We start from the raw sequence: 17,121 nt of genomic DNA, 5'->3' as shown, positions 1-17,121 counted from the left end.
CCCCAACAGGATTTTCCATCTTCTCGGAGTTGCATAGACACTGTACTTTGCTTTTCAAAAATTTCCTCAAGTTCCCTACCAAGGTTTTCTTCCAGTTTAACAAAGTTCTCAAGAGTCTTTCCTGTGGGATATAACTTTTCCTCGACATCCTGATTCAACAGATTTAATTTCTGATTTAGTAGTTCTAACTTCAAAAGAATAATCCTTTGTTCATGGGTCAGTCCTGAGTCTAAAGCCAATTTAAAAACGAAACCAAGCATGGTAGAAGTAGGCATAGGGTATCAGGTTTCAGTATTTTTCCATCTTTAACCATAAGTTTCAGCCACCATTTTCCCCAGAGTCAGGATGAAAAGATTGCATTCCAACAACTTCAAGAAGAAATATTTCCACCAGCTTAATTCCCCTAAAAGGGATTCAGCCAGTCTCACTTGTCAAAAGAAACACTCCATCGAAACTTTGTATCCACTACTGCATCAGCAGTCACAGTCAGAAACAGTTATTTTCTTCTTTAAACAAAGGGAGGAACGGGCTTCCTTTTTAACGTACCTCCCGGAGCACCAAATGTCAAAAAATTTAGATCCAATTATTTCCGTACTCACGGCCTGCGGGTTTCTTCTTTTTTCTTCCAAATCAGGTAGAACGAACTCGTTCAGTGCAGGCGGCGGCCGCCGCTTCACCAGCCTGGTTGGGGCATACCTCCACAGCCCGGCGCCGTTGTCCCTTCACTCCCGCGCCCCTTTTACAAAGGGAACGGGAGAAGGGTTCAGCGCCATAGTGGGCTCGCTGGAGAGCCCATGCCGCGGGACGCTCAACCCGCGGTTTTGTGGAGCCCGCTGTGCGGTAGCGGGGCTCCTACCCCCAAGGCTGGCCAGGGTCGTTTCGGCAGCGAAACGACCCTCAGCCGCCCGCAATGGCGTCCTCGCCGGAAGTCGAAGAAGAATGAAATTCAAATCCAAATGAAGCATCAAAAAGAGAAAATGTAGTAATGGGTAACTTCCCCCACAACTATCATGTATGTTCCATGACAGAAATGTAAAATTTCTGGATACCCTAAATGGCTGTGTCCTACAACAGTTGGTCATGGAACTGACTAGAGGGGCAGCAACCCTGAACTTAATCTTAAGTTGTTTCCAGGACCCAGTATGCTATGTAAGTGTTGTCAAGTCAGTTGGGAGCACTGGTCATAGTTCTAGTTAAATTAAACATACATGTAGATGGCCAATTTTAAAGAAAGCCCAGAACAGTCACAATTTATTTCAAAAGAGGATACCGGTATTTCCCCAAAATGAGGACATTTGTAAAAAGGAAGTTGAAAGGCAAAGTCAAGTGGGCAAAATCATTCAAAAATGCTTGGGAGTTCTTTAAAAACACGATGTTAGACACTCAGCTGGAGTGTATACTGCAGATCAGGAAAGGAAGCATGAGGGCTAAGAAAATGCTGGCACTCTTAACAAGCAGAATCAAAGAAAAGCAAGTATTACTGGCAAGAAGGCTTTCTTCAAAAAATGGAAGTCTTGTCCAGATAAAGAGGATAAAATGCAACACTAACCGGCCAAAAAGCGTGCAAGCATATAGTAAAGGATACGGGGGAAAAAAAGAATTGGAAAACACTTTGCTAAAAGCCTTAAGACTAAGAAGTTCTTTAAATCCATTAATAACTATTGGAGACTATTAGGGAAGCAGTTGCACCCTTGGATGTCAGTAGAGTCAAAGATGTGTTAAAAGGAGGATAAGTTTGCAGAGAAGCTGAATTATTTGCATCTGTAGGGCAGATCCCAGTGCCTGAACTTTTGCAGGAAGGAAGGAACAAGAGATTAAGTTCTTGGCCTAATAGACAAAATAAAAACTGACAAATTGTCAGGTCTGAATGGCATCCACCCACGTGTTCTGAAAGAAATCAAATGTGAAATTGCTGAGCAGCTATCAAAAACTGGTAACTTTCCCCATGTTTCCACCCCTGAGAACTGAAAAGCAGCCTATTAAACACCAATTTTTAAAAAGGCGTAAGAGGGGGTTTCTAGAAGGGTGTTCTCTGTGGTAGGCTCCAGACCCTGGAATGATCACCCCTTAAAGGTGCTGCTGTCTCTTACATTGTTGGGTTTGAGGCTCCAGTTGAAAACATGTTTATTCCCTCATGCATTTGCAGTTTGACAGATAGGATGTGTACTCTTCATTAACAACTTATGTACTTGTATTTTAATGGTTTGCTATCAATTTCTTTGTGTATATATGGTTTTACGTTTTCAAGGAAGTAGGATTTATAGATAGGGTAATTTATAGATAAATAAGTAAGTAATCAGTACTGCCTTCTTGTAGTTTATACTTCAGGTGTAAAAATACTGTGGTATCAGATTTGCTAATGTTAATATAGAAACTACAGCAGCTTAAGTTGCTGTATTTATCAATAGAATAATGGAAGTAAGCTATTCCTTGCTTAGTTACATATTGTAGAAACAAGAATGCTGTTGAAAAGTTGCTGCACTGCTAAACAGGAGTTTTGAAGTTCAGATATGCTGCTTGGATAGACAAGGGTGATGCCTTCTATCTTTTCTGCAGAATTTTCATATAGCATTAGGATAGTTAACAAAACAAGGAGTTCCTGTAATGTGTTTCCTGTTATGAACTGGTTTTTTTGGAAATGCCCTAGTCATTTGATAGTGCTTGCACAGCTACTTTCATTTCCATGTTAGCATTAGAATTTGTTTACCGGTACTTAATTGATAAAGAGGATAGTCAAATATAATACAAACATTTATTTGTTTTACTTTATTACCTTGGACTTAAAGAATTGCTAATGGATTCTTGTTCATTAAAACTAACAGTTTGTACAGGGTTCCTTATGAGCATAAGGTCATATACTTACTACACATGCTTCCCAAAGGTCATATGGGGAACATTGGGCTGTACACCTTCACAGAAGGCAAATAGCTCTATGTTTGCAGCATCCTGCCTTGCATTGTATTTTCTGAATTTGTTGTGTGATAAAGTGTTGAATCAGGAACACAAGAAAGTATTATTGGGTGACATATCACTTAGAACCTTAACAGAGTAATTTGGGGATCGCTTACAATGGAAAGTACAAACAAAAATATCAAGATGAATTCTTTTCTCTGTTTTCATTATGAAATTACTATGTGGCAATCCTAACTGATTCATTGTAATCTAGATATGTTACAAAAGCTTTCTTAACAGGTTTTCATTTTTAAATGTTAGTTAAAATCCATAGTCGGGAACAAACTGTGGTTTAATATGAATGAGCAGCATGTTTCTGTACACAGCTCAAAGTTCTCGCTGTGCTCTTCCGCCACTCATGCTTATGCAGCACCAGCAAGTAAACTGGAGTCAACCTTGTCATGATGTCTAAACCTGAGCATTTGTTTCTCTCCAAATTGCAAGTGATAACCAAAGTTTGTTTTGTTTACTGTTCATCGTTGATTTGGGGGAAAGCAAACCACAAGCCTTAGTTCAGATGTCACAACAAGCCACACGCAGGCTTGTTTCCTGGTTGTGTATCAACAGAAGGAGGGAGGGAGGAGCAGAGCAGCAGTTTTTCAGCAGCACACATAGGCATATTGCACGTTCGCATTATATCATTGTTAGTTTTTAACAATGGTTTGATGTGGTAGTTTAATGCCATCAGTCACTATTGTCAGAAGGAATGTTTATCTAACTTGGAACAGGGAAGAACAACACCATGGCCCCCTTTTTACTCTTGGTAATTGCATACTTCTCAATATAGCTAAAAAGAAAACAGCCCTTCTTGAAGCATTTTAGAATGGGCCAATCCTCTGTTGGAAGTAATAAGTATGCAAAATATTAGAACTGGAGCAATTATTTTTGCTGCTTCATCTTTTAGTGTAAGAAAAGGCTAGTAGAAGGTGTGGACTACACAAGGGTGATGTAATCCCCGTATGAGGGTGCTGTTTGTGGTACAGTCATACCTCGAGTTGCTTTTGCTTCACATTGTGTTATTTCAGGTTACGAACGCAGCAACCCCGGAAGTGTTTACTTCCGGGTTCGCCGCTTAGCACATGTGCAGGAGCGATCTGCACACTTCGCACATGTGCAGGAGTGATCTATTGCATCATGTGCATGCGCAGAAGCAGCGCTCTACTTATGGACTTTTCGGGGTGCGAACGGCACCCTAGAATGGATCGCATCCGTAAGTAGAGGTACCACTGTACCTACTATTGTTGCTCTACCTTTCTAAATAAACCACATTATATTAATAGTCATACAGTACTGTGATTTAGTTCCAGATACTTTGTTTCACAGAGTTTGCTTCTAGTGCTTGTGCAACTGGTTGTGGAGCAGCGCTTAATGAGTGAACTTCTTCTGTTGTTAATTCTATTATTCATAACTTCAACTAAACCATTTTATTTTTTTTAATCATAGGGGGAAAGGAACAATGGCTTTGATGTCCTCTATCATAATATGAAACATGGACATGTATCTACAAAAGAACTAGCAGATTTCATAAGAGAAAGGTATGTGTGTTTATTAGCTCAGTATTCTGGCATACTTATATAAACCACTGTAGACATCTTTCTAAATACATGACTCCATTTAGTTACTTGGCAACTACTTTATTACAGTTTGGTGGTTTTACGTCATAGTTCTGTGCATGTCTACTTAGACATAAGCTCTGCTGAATTTAGTGAGGCTTAATTTCCAGGTCCGTTGCATTGGACTGTGGTCCTAATAAATCAATATACCAGTAGCTTTGGGAGCCTCCCATCTGTGTGCACGTTATTGCCTCCACCACCCAGAGAGCTCCTGAGCCTGAGAATTACTCGCATGCAATGTCTTAATTCTGCCAGGATTCATTCTCAGTGTACTGACACTCATCCAGCCTACATTGGTTCAGAACAGTCATGGTCTCTCCTGATTCAGATTTAGCAAAGAAATAGACCTGGGTGGTAGTAGCATACTGAGAACATCAGAACTCAATCTCCTAGTCACTTGTTTCCAAAACATGCACTACTGGTTGCTAAACTGGTTTATGCTTGCTGTTGGAAATGCAAGGAGGCCCTTCAAAACAAGAAAGAATGGGAGATGGTTTGGTACTCTTTATTTAGTCTGATTGACAGAATTCTGTAAATCTTAAAATGCATTCAAACTTGTTAATGAAATACAGAGCTGTAGTTTTTATAAATAATTTTGTCACTGGGTTATGACCATTTAGAATGGTGAAACTCCATATATGTAGTGGATAATAGTCTACCTGTTGTAAAGATCTTATAGAAATGTTTTTATTATAAAGTGTATGCTTTAATTTGTTTATGTTTTGATATTTGTATCAGATTTAATTTATTAATATTAAAGAAAAAAGAACACTGAAAGTTTTGTCTTTCTGAGAACACTACATAATCAAAACTTTCTCTTCTAGAATTATGCGTGTCTATTTTTTGATCCAAGAAATTAGGCATTTACTAGGAAATGCAAATTCTGCATTCTAGTCATGAAAATTAGTGTTCATATCAGTGAGTTAATACAAATGTTCCCTCCCTTCAACAGAGGAAGAACCTTGGATCCCACCTAAGTTGATTTTGCAGCAATACATTGTCCTTACATAGCTTATATTTCACATGCTAGTTGGGTTTACAGCAAGTGTAATTATAGAGTAGTGTGCAAAGTGGGAAAATGAGCTATTTGGAAAAAATCTGTGTGTAGTTTAAAATGTGAATTTGATACAATCAATTCGAAAATTTAACAGAATTTGGTATAGAGCAATATTATAAAAAAGGGAAACAATGTATTTCTGTGGTCATAGTTAAATGTTGTAGAAAGATATCTATAGAAGTATGAACCAGTTTCCAGTAAGCAGACAGAGGAATTAAAAAAGCAGAAGCTTGAAGTGTACTAAGGGACTTGAGTATTTTAATGGAACGGGGGGGGGGGGTACTTTTAATAAATAAAGCTGCAAAGTTTCAAATAGGATTCGCTGTGCATCGTTCATACCCTTGATCCTCTGTCCCATAATTTAGTTCATTGTCATCTTTTTTTAATATTCTAATTTGTAACTCTTAAGAGTACGAAATCTCTTTCCATGGTTACTTAAAGACCTGCACGTTTGCAAGCCCTTTGTTCTTGTGTTAGAATGCTTTTATTTATTTATTATTTAAAATCATTTATAAACTTACTTAGATTTAAAAAGAAATCTCAGGCAGAGAATATTATCTTTGTTGTGTGTTTGCCCTTCGGCTGCTAACAAAAACTTGATGTAAACTGTAATTTGAGTCACAAGCTTTGCTCTCATTAGTACAGTCAAAGATATATTACAGCCATATCACTTTACCCCTCATGTGGAAGAGATGTGGTGGTGCTGTGGGCTAAAAACCACTAAGCCTCTTGGGCTTGCTGATCACAAGGTTGGCAGTTCAAATCTGCGCAATGGGGTGAGCTCCCATTGCTCTGTCCCGGCTCCTGCCAACCTACCAGTTCAAAAGCATACCAGCACAAGTAGATAAATAGGTACTGCTGCAGCAGGAAGGTAAGTGGCGTTTTCGTGCACTCTGGCTTCCATCACCGTTTCCTGTTGCATCAGAAGCGGTTTAGTCACGCTGGCCACATGACCTGGAAAAGCTGTCTGCAGACATATGCCGGTTCCCTCAGCCTGAAACGGAGATGAGCGCTGTACCCCATAGTCGAATTCAGGTGGACTTAACTGTCCAGTGGTCCTTCACCTTTACCGCTCATGTAAAACACTTTCTGCTGTGCTCTGAAATTGTCCCAAAAAAAACAAAAAACCTTTTATTGCCACTGTAGGACACTTTTTAGACCTTCAAATACATTAAGTAGATTCCAGTGCTTTAAAAGTAATCTTTCAAACAAACTTCTCCAATATTTGGAATAAAGTTGCATTGAAACGTCAGTGTAACTGCCTTGACCTAGGGATGTAACGTTAGAGGAATTAATCATGCAACAAATCCAAATTAGTTACCTTCTCAAGGAATGTACCTGCTAGGTATATCTGGGATTAAATTGTATAGAGAGGCAATTTTGTGCAGCAGTCAATATCATTTTGCAAAGGAGTTCACAAAGGCTTAAGAAGAAAGCACATAATATTGTTACACACCATCCCAATCTTCATGAGTAGTGTGAAATTCCAGGGGTTGCAGGCACACTTTACCCAAGGTCTCTGTTTCCTTTTGGACAATGCGGCACAGGGGAGGCTATGGTGTCTTTATGATACACGGTTTATTTACACGTACAGTGGTACCTCGGTTTAAGAACAGCCCTGTTTATGAATGATTCAGTTTACAAACTCTGCAAAAAAGTGTCCCAGTTTGCGAACTTTACCTCGGACTAAGAATGGAAGCTGAATGCTGGAAGGGCACCGGCGGCAGGAAGCCTCATTAGGGAAAGTGCGCCTCGGTTTAAGAATGGTTTCGGTTTAAGAATGGATTTTTGGAAGGGATTATGTTCATAAACCAAGGTATAACTGTATATACCACCTGAATTTAGATCAGGCCATCCAACTTTTCATACCAAGTGGGCCTCAAGAGTACTGTGACATGGAACCCATGGGCTGCACACCACCTTGTCACCCCCAGCCCTCATGCTGCCTTCCCAAAGCTGGCTAAGCAAGGCACCAGGCTCTGTGAAGGAAATTTAAAGTTCTGACAGGGACCTAATGCCCTCCCACCTCCTTCCCAAAGCTGGGAAAGCCCTAACTAGGCTTTGGAAAGGGGGTAGGAAGACTCTAGCACCCTGTCAGAGCCCTCACACTTCTTTCCCAAAGCCCAGCACTTCACTTACCTGGCTTTGGGAAGGCAGCATGAGGTTTGTGAGGGGTAGGGGCATCAAATGCTGCTGGTGGCCACGTGTTGGACTACCCTGGTCAATACAGAGAGGTTCAAACCATTATACTCAAAGAGGATCTCTTGCTTTTCTCATTGGTACAGCAGCATTTGGGTCCAAAACACAGAAATCAGCCATATTATTTCTCTTGTCTGTCTGTCTGTCTGTCTCTCTCTCTCTCTCTCTCTCTCTCTCTCTCTCTCTCTCTCTCTCACACACACACACACACACACACACACACAAACAGCCTACATGCTGTCCCTGGATCCCCTTCTTTTTCCTTGTTGCCTCTAACAGACTGAAAAGGATTTTCCCCAGCCTACATTATCTAAACTGAAATCCTAAACCCCTTTTATCTCTGTCCACTAACACACACTGGAGGGGCTCCATCCCCCTTGATAGCAGGCATTGAAAATGTCCTGATGGCTCAGCTTTTGATGAGTCACCACCCATCTTTGTCCCCCTAATGATCCACACTCAGCTATTCTTCTACCTATTGGTTTATGTGGCTGGGGGGGGGGAGCACACCATAGCAGATTGAGTTAAAACAAGTGATTTTAGGCTAGCTTTAGGCTAACTTAGGTAGTGGTTTGTTAACAAACAGTGCATTTGTTCATGTGCTCTAAGATTTGTATTTTGGTTTTGGACTGCTGGTTGCTGATTGTCTTCTGCCGTTGATAGAGCTACAATAGAAGAGGCATATTCAAGATCAATGACAAAGCTAGCCAAATCAGCAAGCAATTATTCACAGCTTGGGTAAGTTAGGATGATTAAAAACAAAATAATTTTGTGCAGGTTCTTGGAGGCTGTTGGGGGAGCTTTTCTGCCTTTCTCTGTATAGTATAATACTGATACTTACTTATATTACAGAATTATCTGGAATGTGTGTGGATGTATACAACACTTAAAACTGAGCTCTGTATGTGTGTATATGGCTTTGAGAGCTTACTCATTTTTTCTTTCTCTTGTGTGTGTTTTCTGAATTCTGAATGAAAACAAAAACATGTGCATTTAAAGAAAATGAAAATGTTTGTGTATTTTGCATGAATTTGCTGAAGCATGATATACTCTATGTTTGGTAGAACTTGGGTAGTTACGTGTTGAATATGGGAATGAAAAGAATCTGTCCTACCTTACAAGGCAATAGCAATTATTATAAGATAAGGTATGTAAAGTGGCTGCTAACTATTAGCCAGGTAGCTGCCACATACATTCAGTAGAAGGAAATATGTGGATGCAAACCTACTTCCTTTACTGAATTGAATTTGGGCAGCCCTTAGTAGCTTACACATTTAACCCGTATGTGACTCTCTCTTTAGTGGAAATTTGACATTCAACTTCCTAGAGGAGTAATACTTTCATAAGTGCTCTATTTGAATGTTAAAAAACCTAAAACATTGATGAGTTCTTCATCTAAACATTTGTAAAAACAATTGAGTTATTCACAGAGTGCCTCCCTGTAATGTCCCTGCCATTCCATTCTGCTATGCCCAAGGCCCCAGCTACCTAACTAGAGCAAGAGTGCCCAAAGCCCTGGTGGAGCATCTTATTTTGCCAAGAATGAGATTTAGGACTACCAGGCCTAAAATTATCTGCAGGAATATGACACAATTGGGACCGAGGCACTGCTTGCCTCAGCTGTGCTTGTAAGCCTTTGAACAGGGATGAAAACTTAAAACATTCCTGTTCAGTCAGAGCTCCCACATCTAGAGTAAATTTCTGAATAGGAGAGCATTCCTAACCCTGTTCTTGTTATATTAAGTATATGGTTTACTCCTACTAATTACTTTTTTTTTGCTTCTAAACCAAGTAATTTTAAGTGAGTCATGAATATGCATTGAGCATGATGACATTTGTCAAACCTTGAAATTAACATGTAGTTAATGCAGGACTTAGAAATTCTCATTGGGTCACAGGGAATATGTTTTTGTTGGGTCAACATGATAACAGTATAAAAGTAAACAAAAGTAAGACGCAATCAAATATTCTTAGGAGTTGCAATTAAAAGAAAATGGTGGGGTTTTTAAATTTATTTTTTGCTTCAAGCTATTTCAGCACCAAAACACCCATTTTCTCTCTCTTATTTGTAGGACATTTGCACCAGTCTGGGATGTTTTTAAATCATCATCAGAAAAATTAGCAAGCTGTCACTTAGAACTTGTTCGGAAGTTGCAAGAACTAATAAAAGAAGTGCAGAAGTATGGAGATGAACAACTAAAAGCTCATAAAAAGGTTGTGTATAGTCATTTTAATGCATTTTAATAGCTTCAGATGAAAATATTAAATTGGTAGTGTTTAACACACATGTCATATTTAACAGACTAAAGAAGAAGTTTCAGGAACTTTGGAAGCAATGCAAAATATTCAGAATATTACTCAGGCCCTTCAAAAAGCAAAAGAAAACTACAATTCAAAGTGTGTGGAACAGGAACGTTTGAAAAAGGAAGGTGCAACACAGAGAGAAATAGACAAGGTAATGTTTTAAAAGTTTAACTGCCTTTCTTTATAGTTTAATAGTCTAACTGCACAGATAGAAAACATCCATATGACATTGCTGCTTTTAGTGTTTTTCAACATAAAAAATAAGGATAATCAAAGGATGTCTTCTGCATAAAACAAACAATAGTATGTTATAAAATAGTATAAAGTAAGGTTCTGTTTGCTTATTGAATTAGCTTGTGTCTGCACAGGTGCAAAATTATGAGATTCACTGAGGCTGTAATCCTAACCACCTGATGTAGATGATGAGGGTGGGCTAGGATGCAGCATGGGCTCCTCTCTGCCAGCAGAGAGTAGTGTCACTGAGTTAACTTTGCTGTGACAAATGCCCAAACACTGCCTGAGTGAGCAAAGTCTCCCACCAGTGGTAGCCAAAAGCAAGCCCTGGGGAAACAGGGTGTTCTGGTGGGTTCCACTGGGATCCATGCCACTGTAGATCCCTGAGGAGCTTGATCCTATGGCTCCTTAACTTGCCAGCCCTGCAACTGGCCCAGCAAAAATACAAAAAGCTGCATCTTCCACCCTGACTGGCAGGAGCAGCAACATTTTGGAGCAGTGGAACCACCACAGCACCCAGTCTTTGACCCCTGTTAGGATTGCCATGCTCAGTTTTGTTCACTTGTTCAGTTATGTGTAACCCCTGCTGAATATACTGTGAGGAAAACACATTTTCCCCAAAGCACCTTCTATTAGGCTATGTAATATGTCTCAGAATACTAAAATAAAGTTACCATCCATTTAGATGTCTAAAGCAGGGGTCAGCAACCTTTTTCAGCCATGGGCCGGTCCACAATTCCTCAGACCATGTGGTGAGCCGGACTATATTTGGGGGGGGGGGGGAATGAATGAATTCCTATGTCCCACAAATAACCCAGAGATGCATTTTAAATAAAAGTACACATTCTACTCATGTAAAAACACCAGGCAGGCCCAACAAATAACCCGGAGATGCATTTTAAATAAAAGGACACATTCTACTCATGTAAAAACACACCGATTCCCAGACCGTCTATGGGCCAGATTTAGAAGGTGATTGGGCCGCATCCAGCCCACAGGCCTTAGGTTGCCTACCGCAAGTCTAAAGACGTTAACATGGTCAGCATGCAGTAGACTCTGATGCCACAAGCAAGCATGATTACTTTCAGCTTGAAAAGTGTCACAGCATTTGAATCCCCTGCGTGAGTGCCTGAGGGCCCCGTTCCTGCCACTCACCACCTGGCCCAGGCCTCATAAGGACTGTTGCCACTGCTGCTGGTGGTGGTGCTGCCCAGAACAGTGCAGAGTTCTCTTTAAAATGTTTTTAAATGTGTTTTTTTAATTTCTTTTTACCTTTTTAAATTCTTTTTGCTGTGGTGGGTGGGATGGATGTTTAGTTGGGTTTGGGAATTTGTTTAATTTTGGTTGGTTGGTTATTTTTACAGTTTTTGGTTTGTATTGTTTTATTGTGTATTGTTTTTTGTTTTTATATAAGTTTTATTTTGTTCTTAAGGGGAGGGGTCAGGGCTGCCTGGGAGGGGGTCCCAGCCAACAAAATGGCAGGGGCAGGTTCCACAGGGGGGGTGCACTGGGACAACCGATCTCAGTGATCACGGGTAGGAGGAGGAGTTACGCTAAGACCAGACCATGTCATTGCTGAGGAGGCAGGTTTAGTCGTTGTTTGAGGACTATCCCTGCCTCCGGGTCTGGTCCTGACTGGACGGATACTGGAATCAGCAAGGGATACCCCACATGACCTGAAGGTGCTGCTGTGCAATGCCAGGTCAATGATGAATAAGACCACTGCGATCCACGACTTGATTGTGGATGGAGGACTTGACCTGGCATGTGTAACAGAGACTTGGTTGGATGAAGCAGATGAGCCTGTCCTTGCCGCTGCTTGTCCACCAGGTTTCTCTTATGCACAGCAACCCAGGCCTTGTGGGTGGGGAGGGGGGGTTGCAATGATTTTTATGAAGTCATTAGTTTCCACCAGGCGTCCTATTGGGAAGACCCAGTTCTCTGAGTGCATGTTCTGGAAGTTGGGCAATAGGGGCAGTACAGGATGCACACGAAAGCTCATACCAAGAACAAACTTAGTTGGTTTCTAAGGTGCTACTGGAAGGATTTTTGTTTGTTTGTTTGTTTTGACTATGGCAGACCAACATGACTACCTACCTGTAACAGGGCAATTGACTGTTTGGCTCCCAAGCGCCCTCTCTGATTGCATGGAGCCTGGACAGTCCCGTGGTTTTCCCCAGATCTGAGGGCAATAAAACAATTGCTGAGACGGCTAGAGCGCCGATGGCAGATAACTCATTCTGAATCTGACCGGCGCTCTATGTGGGGCTACCTTTGAAGGTGACCCGGAAACTACAACTAATCCAGAATGTGGCAGCTAGACTGGTGACTGGGAGCCGCCGCCGAGACCACATAACACCAGTCTTGAAAGACCTACATTGGCTCCCAGTATGTTTCTGTGCACAATTCAAAGTGTTGGTGCTGACCTTTAAAGCCCTAAACGGCCTCGGTCCAGTATACCTGAAGGAGCGTCTCCACCCCCATTGTTCTGCCCGGACACTGAGGTCCAGTGCCGAGGGCCTTCTGGCGGTGCCCTCATTATGAGAAGTCAAGATACAGGAAACCAGGCAGAGGGCCTTCTTGGTAGTGGCACTCACCCTGTGGAATGCCCTCCCACCAGATGTCAAAGAGAAAAACAACCACCAGACTTTTAGAAGACATCTGAAGGCAGTCCTGTTTAGGGAGGCTTTTAATGTTTAATAGATTATTGCATTTTAATGTTCTGTTGGAAGCCACCCAGAGTGGCTGGGGAAACCCAGCCAAATGGGTGAGGTATAAATAATTTATTATTATTATTATTATTATTATTACTACTACTACTACTATTACTATTATTATTATTATTATTATTATGTATTTGACTCCTCTGAACAATTTAGTTTTCCACTGTTGAAGTACAAAGGAGAGAATGATTATGGTAAATTCAACCTTGGGTCTATTTGGAATTTTTCTTTAAAACAGGCATAGTGCTACACTGATACTGTGCAGTGTAACTGAGACAATAAACTTGATTTTAATGGAAAAATCTAATATATGAAGTGATATTCAGAAAAGATTAACACCATAGTTTTCACTACTTATTTATATATCATTAAAGAGAGCCAGTTTGGTGTAGTGGTTAGGAGCGGCAGACTCGTAATCTGGGGAACCGGGTTCGTGTCTGCACTCCTCCACATGCAGCTGCTGGGTGACCTTGGGCTAGTCACACTTCTCTGAAGTCTCTCAGCCCCACTCACCTCACAGAGTGTTTGTTGTGGGGGAGGAAGGGAAAGGAGAATGTTAGCCGCTTTGAGACTCCTTCGGGTAGTAAAAAGCGGGATATCAAATCCAAACTCTTCTTCTTCTTCTTCTTCTTTGAAAGGATTAGTAGAGAAAAGATAGTAAAATAGAATCATAGGATCATAGAATTGTAGAATTGGAAACGGATCCCAAGGGTCATCTAGTCCAACCCCTGCAATGCAATAATGTCAGCTAGATCACATATGACAGATGGCTATCCAACCTCTGCTTAAAAACACCCAAGGTAGGAGAGCCCACCACCTCTCGTGGGAGTCTGTTCCATGGTTGAACAGCTCTTACTGTCAGAACGTTCTTCCTGCCATCTTGTTCTATGTTTTCCCCTTCGAGTTTCAATAAAGTTTAAAATGTGTTAGAAATTACTAACAACTGTGTTTTAACATTGCAAGGTGATATAGCAACTTAATTTCATGTGGTATGTTGTTTGCATGAGCCCTCATGTGGTAAGAACTGGAAATTACTGTGAGGGAGCAAAACATGAAATAGTAAGTCAGCTAAATTGATTGTAAAAAGTATGCCTTGTTATTTCTTCCTTCCCTACAATTATTATTATTATTATTATTATTATTATTATTATTATTATTATTATTTTAGGCAGCAGTAAAATCCAAGAAGGCTACCGATACATATAAACTCTATGTTGAAAAATATGCTGCAGCAAAATCTGATTTTGAACAAAAAATGACCGAAACTGCACAGGTAAACCTTCTTTTCAGTATCTGCAAGGCAAACACTATCATTTGCACAGTACATCTGCTCTTCTCACTTACAATTTTCCAAGGAGTCTGGAAAAAGAGAATACAGTCAGCAAATTACATAAAAGTGTTCCTAATCTGTACAGTTGCCTTTAAGTTCTGGGTTCACAATTTGAACTTTTGTGTCAGGAAATACTTTTGAATAAGTTTTAAGTGCATGGAATAGAGAAACAACATTATACTGCCCTGGCTAATTTTTTTTTCTTACATAATGATTTGCTTCTTTCACCTGGATCAAATTTCTTGTGGAATTTGTTGTGTTGTTTGAATATTGCCATTTTAGTTTTTATATTAAACACTTAACTTTTGGTCCTAAAACTGTTGTTAATAAACAGAGAAATAACATAAACATGAAAAATATGTGAAGTATGTCTGCCATTTAAGGCAAGCTGAGAGCTTCCTTGGCAAAGAATGTCGTATTTGCAAAGCAAACAAACTGTACTGTGTTTGAGTTTGTGTATTTTAAGTTAGTCCTTTGTGTTGCACTAGAACAGAAGCTTCACATTGCATACTTGTTGGATGATACTTAATGCACATCTCTTTATTTTCTTGATCAAATTAAGATCAAAATTTTGAATATAAAATATATATGCCAGGATTTGATAAGTTAATAAAGCAGAAGTGGCAGCTGTAGTTAATGAAGGCTAAACCTTAACGGGCCTTTTTTTAGTCTCATGTTTATTTTTCAGTTTTTAAGTATGCTGTCTAAACTCTTAAAACCCACAAAATGGGAAAGACTTTTTTCACTCATCATATTAAGACTTTAACTTTCTGCAGTAGTAATGTTCATTTACTGAAATGTTACATGTGGCTGAGATGTATAGACTTTAAGTAGGGTTGCCATACGTCTGGAATTTCCTGGACATGTCAGGGATTCAAACAGCGAAATAAGCATCCAGCAGAATTTTGAAAAACAGAACAAGCTGTACTATGTAGACGTGAATTTCAGTTACTGTGGATAGGGCCTTACTTTGTCACATCATTGGTAGACTCTGCAATATTAAGCAGCTGAAGGATGAGTTAGAACCAAGACTAGATACAGCTTAACTGATTAATGTCTTCCATAATCCCAAATGTGAAAGCAAGCTAATTATGGGAGCTCAGTGGACAGTTCAGTATATCAGTATTTGAAATCCAGTTTTGACTTAAGCTGTTTTAACTCTAAATAAGCCCTAAACATAACACTTACTTGTTCTGCAGAAATTTCAAGACATTGAAGAAATGCATCTCTTCCATATGAAAGAGATTATAGAATGTTTTTCAAATACGGTAAAAGAAGTTCACTTACAAATTGGCGAGGTGAGTTTTTGATAGTGGCTCTTATTATTCAGGCTATGAATTAAGATGTATTTCATCTTCACTGAAGTTTGTAGGTATCCAATTTTAGCAGGACTTGTATTTAATCTGCTGCTGTAGGTGTGGAGGAAGAGATGGGTGTGTGATAAACTTTGAATCAAGTTTTATAGAGTGTTCCTCCAGTACCTGTATCTAGATGTAAAAATAATTTTGGTGATTATGTATTTCTAGAATAAGAAGAAATAAAAAGCATCTTGTGCTTTGAGTATAAACCAGTAAGATCCACAGAAACCTGGTTCTTTTGTTGGTTGGGATAGGTTTTTTTTTTCTTTTTGTATTGGATTTAAAAAGCTCTTTGGATCTCTTTGCTGTACACAGGCTGCACATATTCTTTGCGTGTATCACATAGTTTAGCTTAATAATATGTCATAAATTTTGGAAGAGATCTGAAATGCAAGATTATTCACAAACTGCACCTAATCCAATAATAAGCTGTGAGCTAAGAACAGTATTAAGAGAAGTAGTAAGTTTGGTAATAACTGACAAAACAAATATATGTAACTACGCTTGTTGACCTTTGTTGCATGGGACAGGGACACTTCAGTCAATGTAGTGCCCTCCACATGTTGTTGGAGGACAACTCCTGTCTTTCTTCAGCATTGGTGATGTTGATTGGCACCGATGGGAGTTACAGTTCAACATCTGAAGGGCACCACATTGGCTAGCTCCATTCTGGTGTATCTGGCATGGGGCATACTTATTTGGCTGTTACCAAACAAATTTACTTGGAAGTTGGTCCCCTTGACTTTTATTTACTATAAAAAGGATGCCTCTGAATCTAAATGAAGAAAACTCTTCGCTAGGCACAAAGTGGAAAATATATCTCCGTTGGCATTTAGCATAAATGAATCATGTCTCATAGCTCATTTCCAGGAGTAAAATTTGACTGCTGAATTTCCATACTGAATGCTTTTATCCTCATCTTGGCTATTTGAATACTAAAACTTGATTTTTTTTTCTTCATGTAATTCAAAAGATCAGTTTGCCCATCTAAGATCTAAAAACAACCTACCATAACAGTTTATATCTATTGTACCTTGTGTTCTAGTATTTTTGTAGTTGTGCAGTATTCATTATACTATTACAATGTTGATGTAGCATTTTTGCATAAGGTTAAAAAGTAACGCTAAGCAAAACTTATTTTTATTCCCCAAATCATTAGTTTGAGCTAAAAATACAGATATTTGAGATCAAAGGGATAGTGTTTATGATTTTGAAATTGTTTCTTTACACTTTTTTGTTTTGGCCAAATTCTTATTAGGATTTAACTTAGATGGAGACATGGGTATGGTTTTATTTATATCATTGCATGTTTATATCAATTATAAACAGCTATATCATGCTTATACTAAAA

The 17,121-nt window shown here is 39.5% G+C and overlaps 1 protein-coding gene across 2 annotated transcripts in view; it reads left to right on the top strand.

Moving 5' to 3' along the window:
* FCHO2 (FCH and mu domain containing endocytic adaptor 2) overlaps window positions 1-17,121 on the top strand; it is a 69,997-nt gene that overhangs the window by 17,109 nt on the left and 35,767 nt on the right. For both annotated transcript variants that reach the window (XM_033164786.1, XM_033164787.1), the window contains exons 2-7: window positions 4,396-4,487; window positions 8,485-8,559; window positions 9,894-10,035; window positions 10,124-10,276; window positions 14,251-14,355; window positions 15,612-15,710. In XM_033164786.1, coding sequence (XP_033020677.1) covers window positions 4,396-4,487; window positions 8,485-8,559; window positions 9,894-10,035; window positions 10,124-10,276; window positions 14,251-14,355; window positions 15,612-15,710 — 666 coding nt within the window. The remainder of the gene's footprint in view (window positions 1-4,395; window positions 4,488-8,484; window positions 8,560-9,893; window positions 10,036-10,123; window positions 10,277-14,250; window positions 14,356-15,611; window positions 15,711-17,121) is intronic.

This window comes from Lacerta agilis, chromosome 11 (assembly GCF_009819535.1).
Source record: "Lacerta agilis isolate rLacAgi1 chromosome 11, rLacAgi1.pri, whole genome shotgun sequence".
Classification (NCBI taxonomy): Eukaryota; Metazoa; Chordata; class Lepidosauria; order Squamata; family Lacertidae; genus Lacerta; species Lacerta agilis.
This window is presented reverse-complemented; position numbering and strand designations above follow the sequence as displayed.